Source organism: Emydura macquarii, unplaced genomic scaffold (assembly GCF_026122565.2).
Source record: "Emydura macquarii macquarii isolate MOO-44397 ecotype Brisbane River unplaced genomic scaffold, CSIRO-AGI_Emac_v2 contig_705, whole genome shotgun sequence".
Taxonomy (NCBI): Eukaryota; Metazoa; Chordata; order Testudines; family Chelidae; genus Emydura; species Emydura macquarii.
In genome coordinates this window covers 16,034,897-16,057,236 of record NW_027130842.1, presented here as the reverse complement: position 1 = coordinate 16,057,236, position 22,340 = coordinate 16,034,897, and the positions used below count along the sequence as shown (strand labels likewise).

The 22,340-nt window shown below is 40.6% G+C and overlaps 1 protein-coding gene across 4 annotated transcripts in view; it reads left to right on the top strand.

Annotated features, from left to right (window-relative positions):
• TMEM242 (transmembrane protein 242) overlaps positions 1–22,340 on the top strand; it is a 39,134-nt gene that overhangs the window by 10,488 nt on the left and 6,306 nt on the right. The window contains exon 5 of one of the 4 annotated variants that reach the window (XM_067542475.1): positions 6,060–6,119. The exons of 2 other annotated variants lie outside the window; for them this stretch is intronic. In XM_067542475.1, coding sequence (XP_067398576.1) covers positions 6,060–6,119 — 60 coding nt within the window. Of the gene's footprint in view, positions 1–4,908; positions 5,125–6,059; positions 6,120–22,340 lie in introns of those variants that run through there. One more of the 4 variants, XM_067542477.1, reaches the window with a different exon arrangement.

Below are 22,340 nucleotides of genomic sequence, written 5' to 3'. Positions count from 1 at the left end.
TGAGTACCAAGCATCGTTTCCTCAGAAATTGTGATGTTGTAAGGGGAAATTAATCTAGGTGTCGAATGCCTTTCATGAGTCCTCCACACTAGTGGCTCTCAACCTTTCCAGACTATTGTTCTGCTTTCAGGAGTCTGATTTGTCTTGCATACCCCCAAGTTACAACTCACTTGACTACTACTTGCTTACAAAATCAGACCTAGAAATACAAAAGTGTCAACACATTATTTCTGAAAAATGGCTTACTTTCTCATTTTTACCATGTAATTATAAAATAAATCAATTGGAATATTAATATTGTACTTACAGTTCAGTGTATAGTACATAGGGCAGTATAAATGAGTCATTGTCTGTATGAAATTTTAATTAGTACTGACTTGGCTAGTGCTTTTTATGTAGCCTGTTGTAAAACTAGGCAAATATCTAAATGAGTTGATGTACCCCCGGAAGACCTCTGCATACCCCCAACGGCACACGTACCCCAGTTGAGAACCACTACTCCACACCACTTGAGCCCTGCAGAGTGCCATTTGCAAAGGTGTGCACTCAGGTAGAGTGGCTGCTCAGTGGCCTCTGTGCACCAGAAAGGGGAGGGAGGCTTCACATCAGCCACCAATGGGCTGTTGTGGGTGATGTGGGAGAGGAACTATTGATACTGTATTTATTGAACCTGTGTTCCAGAACCTTCAGATAGAGCCATTGTTCCCTAACGCTAGAATAGTGGCCACAATTTTTCTCTGTGTTAGGGGATATGAAAATTCCAAGCTATCCCTTGCTTAACTTCCCATACAAAGTCTGAGTTTTCCCTTTCAGGCATGAGATGTCCAAGTTCCAACTTTTGCATTAGTATTTCAGTGACATAAGAGCTGTCTGTTTTCCTTTCAGATATCAATTTCCTTATTGATGTGCTTCTATAGCGAGTAAGGGGGGCAATGGATGGAGATTTCATATGGTATAAAAGAAGGGCGAATCTTGTGATGTCATGAATCAGGGCCAAGTAGCTAGGGAAACATCTTTATACCACATGGAGTTTGAACTGTCTTCAACACAGAGCTGCTTATGCGCCAGTGCCACATAGTATTAAATATGAACAGTAAAGATCATACAAGCATTTCATTTTATGCCTGGTAGTGGGACATGCTGTCAGAGCTGCCTGTGACTGCAGGTTTGTGGAGCTGACTGCTTCCCAAGCTGGAATGTTAATGAATAGATCATTTTCTTGGCTTCTTTAACAAACTACATAAATCTCCATAGCTAGCAAGAGCTTCTTTCTCAGCACCCAAAATGAGAAGAAAAAACAACCCACCCCCCTCCCCCCCAAAAAACCCACAACAGAACACACTCCAGCCTGATATTTCCCTTATTAAGCAACTTCCCCCCACCCCCTCCATTTTTAATAGGAGCAAGGGAAGGGAGGCAGAGCCTTCAGTTAGGACATGACAAATGCAAAGCCATTTTGTTTAAACACTTTATCAGGCTGCAGTGGGGTACAATGGGGGAAAGAGGGTGGAAACACCCATTTATATCCTTTATATGCTGAGCTCCAGCACTTCACTCAGTATACTGTCTGTTATATCAGCAGCCAAAATGGTGCTTTCCACAACATATTGCTGATTCTTATTTCCATTCAGTCAAAGCACTTCGAGCAGTGACAAGGGATGGCAGGGTTTGGCCCTCATCAGTAATTTCTGATAATTCTGTTTTATTGAGCTTAGTTTGCATTTCCCTGAGAAGGGTAGCTCTAGGCTGACACTGGCTCAATAGTCTGCATGACCCCCACTGATGTGTATTGTTTGTTTAAATTAGCTGTTTTAAATCCTCAGATTTTAGAGAAATCAGTATATCCCACATCTGATAATGTGGATTAGCACTGACTATTGGGTGGATCTCAACCACATGTTCAGGGTCTAACTGATCATCATATTTGGGGTCAGGAGGAATTTTCCTCAAGGTCAGATTGGCAGAGACCCTGCAGATTTTTTTGGCTTCCTCTGTAGCGTGGGGCACAGGTCATTTGCTGGTTTGAACTAGAGTAAATGATGGCTTCTCTGTAACTTGGAGTCTTTAAACCAAGATTCGTGGACCAGAGGTTATGGGCCTATTACAAGGAGTGGGTGAGTGAGGTTCTGTGATCTGCAAATGTAGGAGGTCAGACTAGATGATCATGACTGTGCCTTCTTGCCTTAAAAGTCTGAATCTATTGCACAATCAAAAATTGCCATTTGTAAACATTAACCACTGTCATGTATTTGTTTCTCCTTCCCTGTTCTCATCGTGCGCCTACTGAACTTAAATGTAAATGTTTAAAATATCTTGCGGTACAAACTCCAGAGTTTACTGTAAATGAAAAGTTTTCTCAGTGAACAAAGAAGTTCCTCTGAATAAAAGTTGCATTTCTGAGGCAAGTCATCTTTGATTTTTGTATTGTTGCTGGTGTTTTTTTGGTCAGCCCTTTAACATAATACACAGAAGCAAGGGTTGAATATCAAAACATGTCATCTAGGGTTTAGAAATTAGTGTGTGGGACACTTGGGAGCTATCTCTGGAAACTCACGTTGTAACATTGCTAATATTCCCTTAGCTCTGGTTTTCCATGTGTTGTTAGACAATCATTTTGACCAGGAGTTGCCGATATATGTATTTTTTTTCCTGTTTCCAGGGAAACAAATGCATCCATTTTGGAAAGTTATCATTAATTGCTATCATGTGAATAGTTACAGTCCTACAAAATGGTCTGTTAAAAAGATGCTAACTTATTTAACGTATCATTGTGGAATGACGACGTTCCAGACAAAAATCAACTTTAATTGGTGGAAACGCTGTCTATTAACAGTTATTTTTAAGAGTAAATTTAAGGTCCTTTGCATATAAAACTGTTTAAGCTACATTAGCGAGTATAGCCAAGCCAACATTTTCAAACCGGGTTGCCTAAAATTAGATTCCTATATGCAAACTTAAGCACCTAAATAAAAATGTCCTGACTTTTTAATGTGCTGAATACCTGCAGCTCTTGTTGGTTTCAGTAGTATCTGTGGGTGCTCAGCAGTTCTGAAAACCAGGCCACTATTGGAGGCACTTAAATGTGGATGTAGGAACCTTGCTTTAGGCACCCAGGTTTAAAAATTTTGATAAACTATGAAATTAGGCAAGTTTTTATCTCCTAAAGTGCCATAGTATCCATGACTGGTCTTAGAAAAAAGCAAGTTTGATTCAGCAGCTTGAGGCTTGCAGACTAGTGCTAAATTGACAGCTGACAGACAAGCCAGATCATTCCCTTTGGCAGCTGAACAGAAGGGAGAATAAACACTGTCCTGATTCCTTACCCTCCTGTCTTAGCAGCTTGAGGACCTGCAAATCACTATGCTGGCCTTATTACTATCCTCTTCTCACCATTCAGTATCTTCAGCTCTTTAAGAAAATGTGGTAACTCCAACTGAAAAGACTTTTTATACTAAACTATTAATAGTTAATGTCATGAAATCCTACCTGAGCACCACAGCTACCCAAATCTCCAGACAGGAGAACCGTTTTAAGCCCCTCATCCTGCAAAGGAAGTGAGAAGAATGGACTTTTTCTCAAATGCTGTGTCCCATTGACATTAGGTCAGAGTTAGGGTCTGTGCTTGCAAATCCATTTGCAGGACCTGAGCCTGAAGGGATGAAGTACTGCACTTTCACTTATAGATAGTGGACAGAAGTACTGAATTAAGTGAATTCTTCTGTTATTGTGGTTCTCAAAACAATCTAGGGGAAAAGAGTACAAGTTGGCCAGAGGAGGAAGGATAGGCAGATGTGTGAATGGGGAACAACCACACCAAATGAAATAGGACAGCTGGGAGATCTTGAGGAGCAGCTGGTAGGCCAGCACCCTATTTAACACCTGCAAGTATTTCTGGCTGGCCTGCAGAACTTGCTGAAGCTGTTACCTAGCTATGCACAGTAGAGCAGCAGTGTGACAGGGCAAGGTCCCACTCCTCTCTTCTCCCCACAGACTGTTCTGAGACTGTCAGTCATTAAACACCACCAGGCAGTTGATTTACAGTGCTCTTCCCACCACCTTACTGATCCATACACCACATCATTTCTAGCATGCTTTTCTTCTCAGCCTGCCTTCCTTCCTTCCTATGAACCGCTTTCCTTTGTCTCCTTCTACCATTTGCATTAATGGCCTTTAGTCTTCTCGAGCCTATTCTAATCTGCTAGTTAGGCACAGTCAGGTCCACCCCGTGGGAGGGGAGGAAGTTAATTGGTGTTTAAGTGACCGAGGTACTGGCTCAGCTGGTGGTTTCCAGTGTTCTGTCACAGCCTTGGAGGAGAGGGCAAGGAGAGCTAGTTAGTGAAGAAAGAGAACTGCAGCCAGGTGAGAAGCACTGCAACCCAAGGCTTCCCAGTGCTTCCACCTCTCATCATTTTAGCAATGCGTTAGATCAGAAGGTTTAAGTATATGACAGGGGTGACACTCAGACAGTCAGGCTATGAACTGCATTGATCTGGCCCTGATAGCAATGTACCTGCCATAACACAATCTAATCCTTGCATGCAAAATATGTGGAGGGAGGTGATGAGCATATCATATAACTTGTCTACCATCTGCCTGGAGGTATAAAATTAAAAACACTGTAGGATGCTATAATTTTTAAAAGTTATTTAAGGGTTAACTGAGGTGGATGAAGGAAAAGATTCAGCTGAAGTTTTTTGAGACTCAGTGCTAGCCTTCCATAAGAGCAGTGAAACTTGAGTCATCCTGACAGAATTGATACAATTAAGGGTAGAAATGATGCCAGCAGTTATTGTGATCTGTCACAGTGCACAGCTATGAAGGCAAAGGTATTTATTAGACTGAACTGTTATATTTAATTGTAAAAATCAAGGTTGTACTTACTCCCATGCAAAACAAAATCTTTCCTAGGAGACTTCATAAGAGCAAGAGCACTCTTGTCTAACAACCACCATCTAAGGATAGTGCCATCTAAAGACAGAACTGGAGAGAACACCTTTGATGTGTTTGTATCGTGTATTGCACCACAGCTACATCTGCTGGCAGGAGATAAAATGAGCACACTTAAAATGACATTTCACAAACGTTTAGTTTTACTTTCTGGGATTCTTTTTGTCTGTTTACACAAAAAGACATTTCACACATGTTGACCTTTAGTATTTTTGTGTTTTGTAGTGATTTATTTTAGCAAGTGTTGTAGTAATAGTAGGAAAGTACTAGCATTGACAAGCGGTCTGTATTTCTTGAACAACTCTGCCAAAGAACCTTGATCCTCATGTTCAGCATCTTTGTTATATCTGCAGTATATTTCTTCTGAACATGGTGCTAGATGTATTGAATTGTGTGATGGGTACAGGTGTCTGTTATGGTTGGGTTTGACCATTCAATGCATCACATCACCCACAGAAAGTCAGAATTTAAACTATATGAAAATTTAACACATTTACTTCTACTGCATTTCATACTATAACTTTTCCAATAATTTGTTTTAATTAAAATGTTCATATGGTTCAGAAGCAGCTGCAATGCATTACTCTGCAGCCTGAGTGATGTTTCTTCAATGGCTCAAAAACAACTAAGGGTAGGACATGTGGATGTTATGTCCCTAATCCTCCAGTAACAAAATTGTACACCATCACAACTCGGGTCTGCTGTTACCATTAGTTGTTGTCAGTGTCTAATATTGCAACTGTACGCTAGTGGCCCTAGTCACCAGCTGGGGACAGACAGACAGTCAGTCACACCCATCTTAGGTTTCTGTCCCTTTCTTTAGGGCTCTGTTTATTGTCTTCACAAAGAAAGAAAGAAAAGTGTGCACAAAGTAACACAACAATCTGGTTGGGAGTTCAGACTGGGATCTGATGGCCTTCAGTAGCGACCAGCTAGGACCCTTTCCAATCCTGGGGCCCTCCACAGGGCCTGCCTGCAGCCTCCTGCTCTGGCTACCAGTGTATCCATTTTTCTGATTCCTCCATCCCATGGAGCTGAGTTCTTCTTTATATTATCCAGCTGAGAGCGTGTGCCAATCATGAGGTGTTTAACCTGTGCTGTCTCCCATATAGCAATTCAAAAGAAGAGAAGCCCCTAGAAGACTGTGGGACTTCTCTGATTGCAAACCACAGGTAGGGTAACATCTTGTTCCAGTTCCAGGATGTGACAGTTGCAAATTTTCATAGTATTCCTTTCAACACACAGTTAAATCTTTCTGCCAACCAGATCTGTTTGCGGGTGATAGACAAAGATTCTTACCACATGGATCCTCAGAAGGGACCACACCTCTTGCACTAGCCATGATGTGAAAGCTGTGCCCGATCTTCCAGGATGATTCTTAGGATCCCTACCCAGGAGAATACTTTCAGTAACTCTTGCCTGTGTGGTTGTGGAATGCAAGGCCATGGCCTCCGGGTACTGCTTGCTGTAGTCTACAATTACTAAAATAAATCAACATCTACTTGAAATCGGTTCTAGGAGCCCTACAAGGGCTGTCACGACCCACTCAAATGAGGTGCCCGCTAGTGGAAGGGTCCCTATGGCCAGTCTGTGGAATTCTGGGCAGGATGCACGATAATCCTTGATATCTTGGTAAATGCCTAGCCCAAAGAACCAGGCCAGTATCCTTTCTTTGCTTTAGTCTACCCCCATGTGGCCGGACCAAGGTATATCATCAGCCAGTTGTAACACCTGGTTCTGCTCTGGCCTGGAAACGAGGAGCTGGGCTCTATGGGCTCCAGTCTGTTTGCCTCGGGTCACCTCTAGTTCCAAAAGGGAATCCTGGGAGATCTGAACAGGGTCAAGCAGTACCTCATTTGCCCGAGCCAGTCACTCATATCATGATCTGAACAGTGCATCCTTCCTCTGATCCTGAATGAAGTTGCCCTCCTGGTTGAAGCCCGGCACGTCTTCCCTGGACGTTTAGTTTGGGTGTGTCCGCTCTGGTGAGTGAACCCCAGGGGAGTCCAAATTACACTGTACCCCAGTGCCCTTCCCTAATCTCTTTCCAGGAATTGCTTGGGGCTTCCCTTCTGGCTTACCAGCATGACTTGAGCCTTAGACCAGATAGCACAGGATCAGAAAAAGGGGGAGGACTTCCTCTAGTTTGTAGTACCTCTGGGCACCAAGAGTGAGTTCTGATCCTGTCTTCATCACTGCCCTCAAAAGACTGGCTACAGTGCCGACAATCTCAGCCTACCACCACTAGGTAGGGCAGATGCTGAGCTGCAGCCACACTCAAGTCAGCTTCTTGGTCCCCCACGGTCAATCTAACATTGACTGGGGGGTAGAGCGAGACATCTCCCTGAACGCAGCCCACATACACCTATTCTGCACCCCGTAGAGCCCCAGAAGCTACAGATTGCTCCTGTAGAAAAGTCTGTCCCAAGCCAGAATCCACTAGGCCCAGCATGGTGGTTCCCTCTGTTGTGATTGGAACAACATACCTCTTCAGGCCAAGGAGTTCCACCAGGACTTCTAAGGTACAGGCATGGGTATAGTCACACTGCATCTAGGGACAGTCTTTATACCTATGGCCTTCCTGACCCCAGGTAAAGCAAATTAGGGGACACACCCCCTTTTGTTCCATCAGTACCCCTATACTGTAGCTCTTCACCCATCATCCCTGCTATGCTAGTCAGGCTTGACCCTGGGACCAACCCCTTGGGAGAGCACAGCCTACTGCTGCCCTGCTTGAAGGGGGTCTTGCAGCCTGTGCCCATCCTCTTGCAGACCATGAGGCAGTGGAGTTGGGCTTCTTGGGCTTTTCTGTCAGCTCACTGTCTAATTTTGCCTCCAGAAAGGCGGATTACCTCTTCCACACATGTGAGCTGGTGGTGATAGATCCACTCCTTGGGACCAACCAGCAGGCTCTGGCAGAACTGTTCTAAGGTTACCAACTCCACTATTTCCATCAGGGAGCGAACCTCTGCTTTTAGCCAACCAGTGCAGAAATCATGGTGCCACTGCATTATCACCCTAGGTTAGGAGTCTGGGGCAAATGGTTCCTGTCTAAATTGCTGGTGATACCCTTCTTCACTGAGCTGTAGGTGATCTAATGTGGCAGCCTTGTAAATATTTTGCTGCAGACGTACCCACTGCCCGGTACGCTACCTGTGCCTCTTTTGTTCAATCTGAGAGGCCCACACTTTCCAGAGCCACTGTGGGTATGTCTACACTGCAGTTAAAAACCTGCGCTGGCCCGTGCCAGCTGACTTAGGCTCATAGGGCTCAGGTTAAGGGGCTGTTTGATTGCGGTGTAGATACTCAGGTTGGAGCTTGGGCTTTAGGACTCTGCGAGGTGGGAGGGTCCGTGAGCTCGGGCTGCAGCCCGAGACCAAACGTCTACACAATTAAACAGTCTCTTAGCCGGATTCAGCTGGCACGGGCCATTCATGGGTGTCTAATTGCAGTGTGAACATATCATGATAGGCCTCTGCCACCCGCTCAAAGGTCTCTAGGAAGATCTCTGGGTCATCTTCTGGGGTCCCATCTTAGTGAGGACTCCTCCCTCTCACATTGGCAACCATGGCCTCTGCACCAATGGTTTGAGCATGAATTGCTGCTAATCCTCCTGCTGCTTTTGCTCTATTTGTAGCTGCTGCTGTAACTGTTGCTAGGGTGAGATGAGCTGCAGGATCCAGGTTTCTCCCTGGTCAAAGGCAAGCTGTGCTCGTGTTCTCCACCAGGGCACACTGGTGGCCCTAGTTATCAGCTGGAGATAGACTGTCAGCCACACCCAGTTTAGGTTTCTGTCACTTTCTTCAGGGCCCTGTTTATTGTCTGCACAAAGAAAGTGTGTAAAAAGTAATACAAACACCACTTTGGTTAGGGATTCAGATGGGGGTCCTCTGGCCTCCAGGAGGGTGCCAGGTATGGCCCTTTCTGATCCCTTAGGTTTTCACCGTTATCTGCAGCCTCCTGCTCTGGTTACCAGAATGCATCCTTCTCCTGGTTTCACCCCCCATGGAGCTGAGTTCTTCTTTATACTGTCCAGCTGAGTGTGAGCCAATCATGAGGTACTGATCAGCTATATCAACTGATTCTAAGCACCTGTATGCTGGGCTTCTTTCTGGGGCAAGGTTGACTACTCCCTATCCTCCCCACACTGCCCTTCACCTCCCCCCCCCCCCCCCAAGCTATTAAAGGGGCTGATCATGCTATTTCAGGAACCATGGAATATGCACCAACATCCTTGGGTGATTTAATTTTTTATTGGCCTTAATGATTTTGCAGGCTCAGAAAACCACTGACCTCCTGCTCCTAAATAGCTTTATTGTAGAATTGACTTCACAGGCTGTTGTTCTTTGTTCCCGTTGCTTTTGTAATAAGTGTGTGATGGCAGGAGTGTTGGTAAGAGACAGAACTTTATTTCCTGGTCCCAGTCGCACGATATGCGTCAGGTTTACAGAAGGTTATAGCTCTGTCCTTTGTCAGCAGCCAGTATCCACTGTCTTTAACTACGTCTTTTCTCCACCATCAGTGTAGCTCTAAACCTGTCACTGTAATGCAGTGCAGAAGTGCAGCACTCAGCAAGTATTCCTAAGTTCCAGCCAACTTTTTTCCTTAGTTAAGTCATTGGGTGAATGAGGATTTGGCTTGGTGATTTTTTATGTTCTGATTTTGTTATAAAGAAAAGCAATCTGTCTGCATTTTCTATACCCGAAGGAGAGTTGACAGATATCTTTTTCTACTGAGTCACTTGCACAAATTATTCTGATGTCACTTATTGTTAGCATCACTTATTTTATTTGCTTCCCACACACATTTAGGAAAATATTTTAAAGTACACTCTAGTCCTGTTTATCTAAAATTCTCCAGCGATACATGAAACCTAGGATGATTGGAGGAGCTGGCCAGCCAAGCTGAAGTCTGCACGTAAGGTCCAGAGACCCTTGAGAACAGACTTCAAATCCTGCTTAACTAGTTCCCCAATCATAGAGGGCCTGGATGGTTTCCTAAAGGCAGGATCAGTTCTGAAGCACCACTCTTGCAGCAATTAGGAGCTCCGCTAAGCTGAGGTAATGAACACCCATTGAGCAGCATAGTCATGTGGTGCTCCAGTCTCACAGACCCTAAAACTTCCATAGTGCTGGAGCCACATTCAAACTGTAGGGGACGTATCAAACTTTTGGATAACCAAGTTTCAGCTAGCTGGAGTTTGGCTAATCACGATCTGAATATTTTTATTACATTTTTCAATAAAAATATATCTTAGTCTTATAAAAGCTCTCTAAGAGCCTTTTATGAAGCCCACTGAAGTTGATGGGAGTGTTTTCATTGACTTCAGTGGGCTTTGCATCAGGCCCTAGGTGCAAAAGCATTGCAACCAAAGATCTTCTCTCTCATGATTAGATAAATATTTTGCAGAATAGTGCAGAGAAAAAACTGTATTTCTTCTTAAAACAATTTAATTTCCCTCTACTTTCATGCTCATAAAAGTCAGCACACAGCATTCCTGTAGATTTCATCAGGAATTTTTAGATGAAGTTTTTTTTGGGGGTTGTTTGTTTTTTGGTTGGAAAATGCTGGTTTGTCAAAATCTAAACTTTTCACAGGAAAGGCTCAGTTTCAATGAATTTCCTCCTGTTTCAAAAATTTTAATGGGGGAAAAAAGGTTTCGAAATCGTCAAAACATCCCATTTTGACATTTTCTAAATGAAAAGTCATTTTTCAGTTCTAAATGACTTTAATTAAATTTATAGTAAAAATAGTCAAAATTGAAACTAAACATTTTGAAATTATTGAGATGAAATGTTTTGATTGTCCTGAACTGAGGAATCTTTTAGTTTGCAGAAGTTTTACTGATTTTTTCCAGCATGATTCAATACAGAATTTTTTTTAAAATTCCAAATATTTTCATGGGATAGGAAAATCATTTCCCACCCAGTTCAATAAATTGCTGTGTTCTCCACTTCTGCATCTAGTTCACCCACAGCACACACTTTTTTATTGTTCCTAAGCCATATTCCAAATCTATATTTAAAATTAACTTTGATATGTATTATGCTTATTTGTCAGTTCAAGCTAACTAAGGAATCTGGGGAGTAAGCCAGTGTAGTACCTTAGACTATTCCTGATTCAGCAAAGCTCTTAAGCAGTGTTCTTAACTTTAAGCACATGAATATTTCCATTAAACTCTCATGCGTTAAGTACTTAGCTGGAATCTTAATCTACTTCTTTCCATGTCTATAAACCTGGGTGACATAATTAGATATCCTTGGTGGGGAATAACTGATTTTTTTTTAAACTAGTTTCCTAACTAAAAATCATGTAAATGTTTAAAATTTATTTAAAAGGGTTCTGGGCTCAGTTCTGTTCTTGGCTACACTGGGTTAAATGCCATTAAAGACAATGGGAATTTTATCCAGGTAACTAGTGAGGGTAAAATTTGGCCTGCTGTCAGGATACTTTATCATTACTATGACGACTTACTGTTCATAGTAAACAGTTGGAAATTTTAAACAAACTTAGTACCTTACAGAATAGGGCCAAATTCCACAGATTTATTTCTTTGGCATTACCTCATATTATAAGCATTCAATTAAACTAACCTTCAAGTAGTGTCCCTATGGGTGCTCCACTGTAGGTGTATATGCATCCCTGCGCTTCTGATTGGAGATCTTTGGTAGCAGTGTCTGTTCCTCCCACACATGTGCTCTGCCATGAGTCCAATTAGCACTATGTGAGCAAACCACCCTCAGTTCCTTCTCAATTGCCCCTGGCTAGCAGTTAGTTTGCAGTTACTTCAGCTCTGTAGAAATTCCTTATCTTAGTAATTATTAGTGTTTTCGTTTGCATATTTTTCTTAGCTAATAGGGTTTCATTGCTTTTCTTTCCCCTACTTCTCCTATAAAAAAAAATCTTTTTGATTGAAAATAAAAGTTTTTACTTTATATTTTTTATTCCCCCTATGGGGGATTGCCCCTGGTAAGGGGCATGCCCAGCTCCTCTGGGTTTAAGAAGGACCTGTAAGGGGACCATACCTGCAACAGACCAACATTCCTGTTGTGTCCATAGCCTTGGGGAGGGCCACATTCCCCAAAAGTGTACTTTTTGCCAGTCACTAAAAACCAGATCTTGGAGAAACTGGGAACTGAAGCTCAAACTACTTCTGATGGAGGGAGCCCTGAAACCTGCGGCTGACCTGGGTTCTGAGTCTCCTTGGTGACGAGATCCATCATTGCAGCCTTCCACCTCCAAAGAGGGTGAACCCAGGAAGAAACACTCTGGCTCCCTGTGAAAGACCTCCAAACAGAGAACCACAAGCCCTCACAGTGAGTCCCAAACCGGCCAGAGGAGAATCCCGGCGCGTTCAGTCACTTCAGTATCGATGGTACTGACAGCTCACAAACACAGTACCCACACGTTGCTTGGGTCATCCGGTGTGGACAATGGGAATAAGCCTAAAGTCCCTCAGAGCACAAGTGCTGAGACAATGGTACTGCCTATCATTGATAGAAATGTGGGCTGTACCACCTCCAGGAAGTCAACACCAATACGGAAGCCCTCGGTACCAGTGACAGTTTAACAAGCCTCGTCAGACCTCTCCTCTCAGCCAGCGTTGCTGATTGCCTCGGTACCAACAACCACAGTTCAGATTTTCTAGGACCTGGTGATATTGGAAACCTCAGCGTCCCCTTTACTCAGTATCAGGGCCCTGGTGCTGGGCACATCTCAAACCCTAGAATCACCACCAATACTGAGCCATTTGCCTCCAATGTCCAGCAGAGACTCTGACAGTGACCAGGAGGAAGCTCTCTCCCACGCACATTATGCTCCTTCCCACCTTCAATCTGGACCTTCCCAGGCACTTTTTCACTCTGGATCTCAATCCCCATGGGATGACCAGCCATGTGCTCTGCCACTCATGCCCTTTCCACCTCCCTGGTGGAATTAGTGGGATCCATGGATGGCATATAGGCACCATGCCTCCTGAGCATCCAGTGTCAACCACTGGGAATCTGGGAGATGCTCTGCCTCTGCATCTACATCTAGAGCCTACTGAGGAAATCTCCGAACAGCAGGAGATTGAGCAAGAAGAGGAGACCACACCACCCTGATGATAGACTTGTTAGTTGCTTACCTGAACAAGAAATGCCCACGCTATTGCTACAGCGTGGCCTTGGACAACACTCCCTGGGGGACGCTCTCCTTCCATGAGACAAGGGCTTTCTATATACCCTCCTCACGTTCCATCTACTGCTGAAAGTCCTGTTTAAAATAAAAAGGGAAAAAGCAAATATGTCGTACTGATTGTCCACACTTGGCTGAGACAGATATTGTACCTGTACCTGTCACAACTTGCAACATGTCCACCACTCTCTCTTCAAACCACTGCTTATCTCCTCTCACAGAACGAAGGACACATTCTCCATCCCAACTTGTGGATATTCTGGCTCAAGGTTTGGTTCTTTCATGGTTCCAACATATAGAGAGCTCCTGCTCCACAGAGGTACAGGAAGTGCTTTTACACAGTAGAAAATCGGCTACCTGTCACACCTGCGAAAGTGGACTGAGTTTCAGGTTTGGTGCAATTCCAGATAAATTACTCTGGTATCTTCTACCCTCCTCATGGTGCTGGATTTAAGAGGTCAGGCCTATCCCTGTTTGCTTAAATTACACCTAGCAGCCATAGCAACTCACTAACAAGTAGAGGGATACAGTTTTCTCTCACCCAACTACAAAAAGATTCCTCAAGGGCATAGTGAACCTCCTTCCCCAGCCTAGACATCCGACTCCAACTTGGGACCTAAATCTAGACTACCCTTTGAACCTATTGCCGCTTGCTCGCTCACATACCTGTCAGTGAAAACAGCATTTCTGGTAGCCATCACTTAGGCAAGGAGAATAGGGGAAATAGTGACACTAATGGTGCACACTCCCTTATGATATTCTTCAAAGACAAGGTCACTCTTCAACCCCACCCAAAATTTATCCCCAAGGTGACTTTGTCTTTTCACATGGACCAACTGATTCACCTGCCAGCCTTTTACCCTAAGCCTCATCATGATAACAGGGAGGCCAGACTGCACATGCTAGACATTAGGAGAGCTCTTGCCTTTTACCTGGACAGGATGAAAACCTTTATGAAATCTTCTAAACTTTTCCTTTCCATTGCGGAACGATCTAAAGGCACAGTAGTATTGACCCAGAAACTCTCCAAATGGGTCTCGAACTGTATAAAGCACTGCTATCATGTTCACGCTATGGACCTCCTTATGGAATCTGCACGCACTCCATGAGGTCGGTTTCTTCCTCAATCGCCTTCCTCAAGAATGTCCCTATTGGAACTCTGCAAAGCAGTGACTTTGACATCTGCTTATGCTTTTGCAGAACACTATGCAATTATAGTAACTCTGCTTCTGCCGCTGTCTTTGGCGCCACAATGCTATTGACTCCAAAACCCCAACCTTCCTTTGGGAATATTGCTCAGGAGTGACCTACGGTAGAGTACCCATAGAGACACCACTCGAAGATGAGAAAGTTACTCACCTTGTGCAGTAATGATGGTTCTTCGAGATGTCTATTCCTATGGGTACTCCACAACCCGCCCTCCTGCCCTCTACTTTGGAGTTCTTGCTAGGGACTCTGCAGTAGAGAAGGAACTGAGGGTGGTTCACCCACGAAGCGCTAATTAGCCTTGAGGGAGAGCACAATGAGGGGAGAGTGCATGTGCGGGCTGAACAGAAACTGCTACCATAGATCTCTGATCAGAAGTGCAGGGATGCATATATGTGGAACCTACAGTGGAGCACCCATAGGGGGAGACATCTCAAAGAACCATTGTTACTGTACAGTGTGAATAACTTTCTTTTATAGTATACTAATAAAAAAAGTTAAAAACCTAAGCTGATTTGTTAAAACTGTCTTGACCTGACAAACTTATCTGACCAGTTATTTTGCTTTCCTCTCCTTTGTCTGTTTAAATTATGAGCATTTGGGAACAGAAACCTATTTTCTTACATGTCTGTATAGCATCATGTGCACCACATAGCCTCATGCTCTGTTTAAAAGCTGGTATAGACAGGAACTAATTTAGTAGAGGAAATAATTTCCTCACAATTTGAAGAGGTCCTCCTGGACCCATTCTTCCATCCAGGCATGCTACTTACTCCATTCTTCTTGCTCCTGCTGCCCTGAAAAGCTTGCTTGAATCACGAAGTCTGACTTCTATGTGGCAGACTGCCAGGCTGTCCCATTTAAATTTTCTCTTATACTGTACTTGACATAAATACTTAACCAGAAATATTCATATGGTGATAATTGAATAGAATCATTATACTCTAGCAGAGATTATTACATCAAAAGAGAGCTCTGTCACACAAGTCTTTGTATCTTGAGTCAGCATATGGAGCAAAGAACATTTTTTTTCTATGTAATTGTAAACTAATTCTAAGCACCATCACAAATCAATTATTCTAAGTGAACATATCATGTGATGATGACAACTTTTCTGCTATCTTTAATTCTAATTCCCTTATAATTATAATAGCTCCAATATGTCAACTGCACAAAACACTTGAAAAAATGTGTAATAGTTTAGCAGTTTTCTGGCAGTTATGGTTAAGTTGTGGTCACATATTTTAAATTAGAGGTAATAAGCAATATATTTTTGTTTTAATTAAAGGTGCGACTGTAGCATTTGTGGCAACTATCAAAACATACCTTTGAATGCCTATTTTCTACCAACAGTGGATTATGATTCTTCTTCTAAAACCAGAACAATGCCCCCAGCATTTATAAAGCTGAAATGTGCAACAATTAGCAGGCAAGATAAAATGAGTCATAAAAGTCCTTTTGCTTGTGTTGCCTTCAATAAATCAGTTTTTTAGCACCTCAGAAATAGATATGTTCTCTTTCTCCTAGGAGAAAGACAAGGATGATTCATGAAAGATATTTGTGGTGTCTTTTTTATTTCTTGTTGCTTACACATCTGTTATATGGGAATCAGGGAAAATTCTGGGGTGAATCACAAGGTAGTTCGTGACTAATGTAGTTATTAATTAGAAGTTGTCTCAAAGATGACAAACTAACACAATATTCTGTTTTTCATTTATCTTAACCTTTAGAAAATGTTAAGAGTACAAAACCACTGTATAGCTGTTTACATACAGCTAAAATAATTAAAACACAAAATACATCCATGCCATGTTTGTTAGTGAGGGCACTTCCACAGATTTGCTGTGTGGCCTTGAATAGGTGATTTAACCTCTGTATCTCCATCTGTAAAATAGTAATAATTTTTTCCCTCTTTACAGGTCAGATGTTTGGTTTAATTCTAGAAGATCTCATTGAAAAGTACATAGAAATATAAAGTAGCATTAAATATGGATAAACTTAAAAAAGGAAATAAATACAGACAATCTCAAAGAAAGCAGTCCTTGGGCATTCATAAAGCTATATCTACACTACGAGCTGGGGTGTGATTCCCCTCTTCATACTCGGGCTGGCTTGCTGAGAACTACCACCAGTAGAAATAGCAGCATAGCCACAGCAGCATGAGTAGTGGCAGCAGATACAGCCACGCTGCTATTTATATGCAGGGTAGTTCACTGAGAGCTCCCATGAGTATGTGTACACGACCAGGGGAATCATACCCCTAGCTCATAGTATAGATATAGATTAAATGGCACGATCTAAACGGTTAGATCTGAACCAAGCACATCTTACAATAAGGGCTGAATTTTGATGGTATTTGATAAGTGAGCAGTTGTGGTTATCAAAGCAGTGAATTACTTAGAATCATTCAATCTTTTTTTAGTTTTGTTTGAATCCTCACTGAGGTTAAATTGGTACCATTCCTTTTCTCTGATCATATTTCTGGAGGAAGTATACAAACACATAAATGACTATTCTTTAACTTTTTTTTTTTTTTTTTTTTTTTTTTTGCTATTTCATCATCGTATAATATAATTCAAAATCTTCCCACTTTTTCTCTGATCTGGTTTTCTTAACATAAAGCAATTTGTTTAATCTTTATACTATTACTTTATATAATTATAAAAAATAAGGTAGGTTTATTGATATAGTTTAGCAGTTCATCATCTTTCTTTTTACACTCAGGGTTTTGCTACAATACTTAAGCTGCCTGGTTAGAATTTATGTTGAGAGGCCTTGTCGTTTTCATATATCTATTGCTCGAACTGCTCTCAAGAAGTAAAAAATGGCCCATAAACTTTCCCCATACATCTTCCAAATAATAAAGCACAACAGAATGTTTGCTGAAGGAATGAGGTCTGAATCCTATTCCGATTGATTTTATTGAGGATGTTATCTCTGCCATTGCCAGCAGAAGCAACTGTAAGCAAAGGGGAGGTATGTTGATATGATTACATTCTGAGATTAAGTCTCTTAAGGAATTTTATGACCATAATGTCCTTGGAAGAGATTTCTAGCTGCTTACCAACAGACTGCAGACAAAAGGGGTAGTACAAAATAGCAATCAGCTGTGCATGTAAAGTAGTCTCTGTGGAGCAGCTCCACATTCAGGTACTCGGGCCAGTTGCTTGGTTTAGGAGTTGGGCCTTAGGTCTGATCTTGCCTTCTCAGATACATACTTGTATTACCAAAAAGGTGTATCTGAAATATGCAAAATATCATACACGCTAAAGCTTAGTTCCATAGGATCCTGTTGTCCTCTGAATTGAACATGGGAACAGTATGCTTATCTTCCACTTCTGTGGTGAAAGATCCCCAATTGCTCTGTCATGTAACTGAAAGTGACAAGTCTTCACACATCCACGGTATATATATTTATTTATTACTGGTTCAAATGGACCTATTGGGTGAAATTCACCTTTTTGTAGAGGGTCAGCACAGGGCTTATCCACCACTGAAGTGGGAAAACGGGACTTAAGTGGTGCAGATGCCTTGTGCTGACTGAGTGCACAGGAGTGAATTTCACATGTAGATTTCCCAAGTATAAATTGTATATAAATAGAGAATAAACTAGTCCTATGAGCCTTTTGGGGAGCTGTCTGGCTACATGTGACTTTTTGCACATTTTTCATTTAAGACCAAGTTGCAGCAGTCAAGGCTATACAATTGTGTGACTCTCATCCCAAGGTTGGGTCCATTAACCAATATGTTTTATATGTCTGTATATTTAGATTGTTTTATTTGATTATTAAATTAAGACCTATCAATATTATAAGGAATCCAGCGAGATTCAATAACAGTGACTAATATTGACACCATGAGCTAATTTTCAAATTTGGTCGTTCAGCATTTGGATATACTCTTAAGACAGCCATAATGGAAAATTAGGCTCCATTTGTGAGAGAACACAATAGAGTGGAAATTGCTTATACAAAATGGAGTAAAGTTCTACAGCAATATGTATCTTGTCAGTGAAGTGAAAGGTATGTCATTCAACTTCTCAGCTATGGCATACAAGCCTCATGACATATTAAGCTGTAACCCTCACAACTTTTGAAATAAAATTCCTTTTGCTGCCTAATTCAGCACTCCTTAAATCAATGGGAGTTTTGCCCTTGACTTCAACAGAAGTCAGATTGGTGCAGACAGACTGACATTTTGCTGTTGCAAAATTTTTTTTGCTTCAAGGCAATAATATGTGCCTTCCAGATTTAAGTCTCTGCCACTTTTTGTTTCAGACAAAATGAAGATGAACTTTTCTTTGATATCTCTGAACCTGAGAAAAGAATAACTTTATAAACCAATTACAATTTTATATATTTACACTTAAAAAAAGAAAAGAAAGAAATTGCTCTCTTTTGGCATTGCTCAGAGTTAGATCTCTGATCTCTCTTTTGATTCAAAATCTCCAAAATCGTACTTTGCTACAAATGTAAAGAAGCATGACTACATTCTCTAACTCATATCTTTTAATAGAGGCCTTCCTGTGTCTGTAGATATGTAAATACAAACATCCAGACTAAAGCCACCAATGCTGCTACAAGGCGTTAAATAATATACCTGCAAAAATTCATCCAGACAAAGCAAGGCTTTTAAAAATGTGTTGTGGTATATGTCATCTACCCTCCCATTCAAAATTGCATGGACTCTTTCCTTTGCAGTTGCATAATATCCTGTGGCAACTACAGCAATTGTTTACATGGAAAAGTAACATTAGAAGAGTCTTTATGTATTTGTATCTGTTAATGTGATATACCAGCTGGAAAAAGGAGAGCTAGGAGCCTGTGACCACCCAGCTGTCTGCAGTGTATCAGTGTAATCTGAGAAAGAAGCAGGGTGGATTGATTTAAATTGGAGTAATTTAAATCACTGTTTTAAATCATTTAAATCAGCAAGCAGGAAATAATCAATTTTAAGCTTATTCTGCATTTATACTTTTCAGTTATTTTCCTAAAGAAAGGTTGATTCTCATTGATTGGTAATCATTAAACCATATTGATTTGCATCTAAATATAACCTTTGCACTAAATTTGGTACTTCTTTTTGCTAACCAAGAGGATACATTATATCTGTACATATTTATTTAAGTAGTTATATAGCTTAACTTATATTTATTCAGATTTTAATTTTTTTATATTTTTTATGTTTGAAAATGGTGAATGATGCACTTTTTATTTACTAGACAATTTTTTTTACTTGTAATTTGTGTCAAACTTTATTGGGATAGTAATTCAAATTCAATAAAAATGCACAAAAACAGCATTTACAATTTAAAAAAATAAAATCTACTTTAGATGTGCTGGATACATAAGAAAAAATGTTTATCAAAATATGTTTTGGATTTAAAAGGGATGTATTAAACAAAGGAAGTACTATTTGTAGTTAATGAATTAAATTGATGGTTTCTGGTCACAATGTCCTTCAAAATTTTAGAATTAGCTGATCACATCATTTCATCCCTAGCTTTTATACATCGTTTGGTAGAGGAAAACCAGCTTTTCTGCTTTTTCAACTGCCAGTTGGTTTCTTAACTTTTTAATGTTCTATTCATTAAACCGAACTAGTTGAATAAACTGAAATGAAGAAAATATTCTGTCTGCACTTGCAAAAGAGGCTGTGTTAGTGCATCAAACTCTATGCAGGTGTTTGTCAGCGACTTCTACCAGTTAAGTGGTTTGACATTCTTTAAAACTTGGGGCAGCAAACATGTACTGCTTGATATTTTTTGTATTTAATTTAAGTGATTTTAATAGATTATAAATTTAGGCCTAAACATATGTTGCAAATTACAGATGTAATTTTAAATAGGTTTATGTTTAAAAGATAAATCAGTATCTAATTTCAATTTTAAAAAATCCATGGTTTTTAAATCATCGATTTTTATCTATCTTGGATAGAATCTAGAAATGCTTGGAAAGGGTAGATTTTTATCGGTAAACATCAGTAAGCATTGATTTTTCGGTATACACACAAACCAACTAAATATTTAATTGATAATCATCTAAATTTACAGATAGGCAAAGTAAAAAAAATGCTGCTTGAGGATTCATTAGAGTCAAAATCCAGTGATTTAGACTTCTGAATTAGCCTTGAATGAACAGATATGATTTAAGGATATTTACTTAGTATATTTTGACATGTGATGTTGACAATTAGTGTTTTAATAGTTTATAAAGCTTTAACTTTTTGAATATCGATGTCTTCTGTCATTAAATAATTTTCTGACATTCCCCCCATTAACTTCCAACAGCTGTGAAAATGTAAATAGACAAAAATCTTTTAAAAAATGCTTAAAATAAGCATTGATATTATCCATCAAAATTACAAGAAAAAATAAAATTGAATTTTGCCAGGCCTAAAGAAAGAGTGGCTTTGAGGAGATGGTACCCTTTTTTTAAGCCAGGACAGCTTCATTTTCACTGGGATCCCCTTTACAAAAGAAATAGCTTTTCCCCCTTTGTAAATATGTGAAATATATATCACGATTTTGTACACAATACGGCTGAGATTCTGGAAACACTGGTGTTCATCTTTATGCATTGTGAGTACTTCCATTGATTTCAGTGAGACTACTCATATTGCATAAAGTTAAGCACCCATGCAAGGCTTTGCAGGATCGGTGCATAGTATGGCATTATAACCACCTAAATGTTAGAATTCCCTCTGCTTCTCTGCGTAAGCCTAGAATACAAGATCCAGAAGACAGAGTAATGAACAATCCTACGACAGTGTAAAGTAATTGAGATAAAGTATGATGTGCTGCCTGGACTGACCTTTTGGATGTTATTTTCTTATGCCTATAATTTTTGAATAATTAGGGAATATTTATGGTACTTTTCCAATCCAGTGTGAGATCTGAGATTTTGAAAAATGGCATTTTTTTATGCTCATTTTAGAGGTCATTTTGCACATTGGCATAAGGTCACCCACAATGAGTGTTTCACTTTACCTAGAGAATCAGAGAATTACCTTGAGCTAGTAGGCTGTCCAGAATATTTGGAAGGGCTGCATGCTTGCCATTTTCTAAGAATCACTCACTATTTCTGTATGCTCACCAGGACCTGCATTTGCTAACTGGTATGATAACAATCATTTTGAGATTTGGGAAAAGGCAGTAAGAAAACATCCCTCTGTGATGCTCTTAACAAATCCAAAGCCTCTGAATTCAGTACAGGGCAACCTCTCTCATCTATATGTCATATAAAATTGAGTAAGGCTGATTAGAATATCAGATGTATGCATACTGTATTCTGCTGCCAGTCTCTACTCCATTTCAGAGTATCTAACCTCGTTTGACATGGAAGCTAATGTAAGCAATTTTTACTGACACAAGTACTAAAATAGAAAACTAATAACCCTCAGAATCTGGGTCGCCTATTATAAATGTCAAACATTAAAAAGAACATTCCTTTGAAAAACTTTCATTCTAGGATTCATATAGATTCTCCACCTCTACTCTCTTTCCATTCATTTTAATATGAACGGACCCATAAGTGCTCTCTGTAATAGTGCAATCCCAATTTTTGTGTGACATTCTGTCAACGATGTACATTAAAAAGACATTATGAAGTGGAAGATGCTTTTAGGTCTCTGTACTTTTCTACCTGAGGTGGGATCATTAGGTGAAGATAAAAAAAATAACAGTAATCTGTAGCTATTAGAGATTATTTAATGCAGTAAGGTAGAAGAGACCCTTTTAAAAAGAAGCCTGACAGTTAGAGGTGGAACAGTCACTGCAGTTTATTTGGCAAGAAAAAACAGCATCAGGTTTTGCATTATCGATGATTAAAAAAAAAAAAAAAAGTGCAATTGAGTGAAATTCACTTCAGACAGCTGCCTCCAGGAATTAAGCATACTAGGATGTTAAATCAGGGAATGTGGTACAATTTGACCATGTATGGAGAGGCGTAGAAAAAGTATGTTAGAGAGGGGCCTGTGATAGTGAAGCTAGCAGAGAAATGTACAATACATTC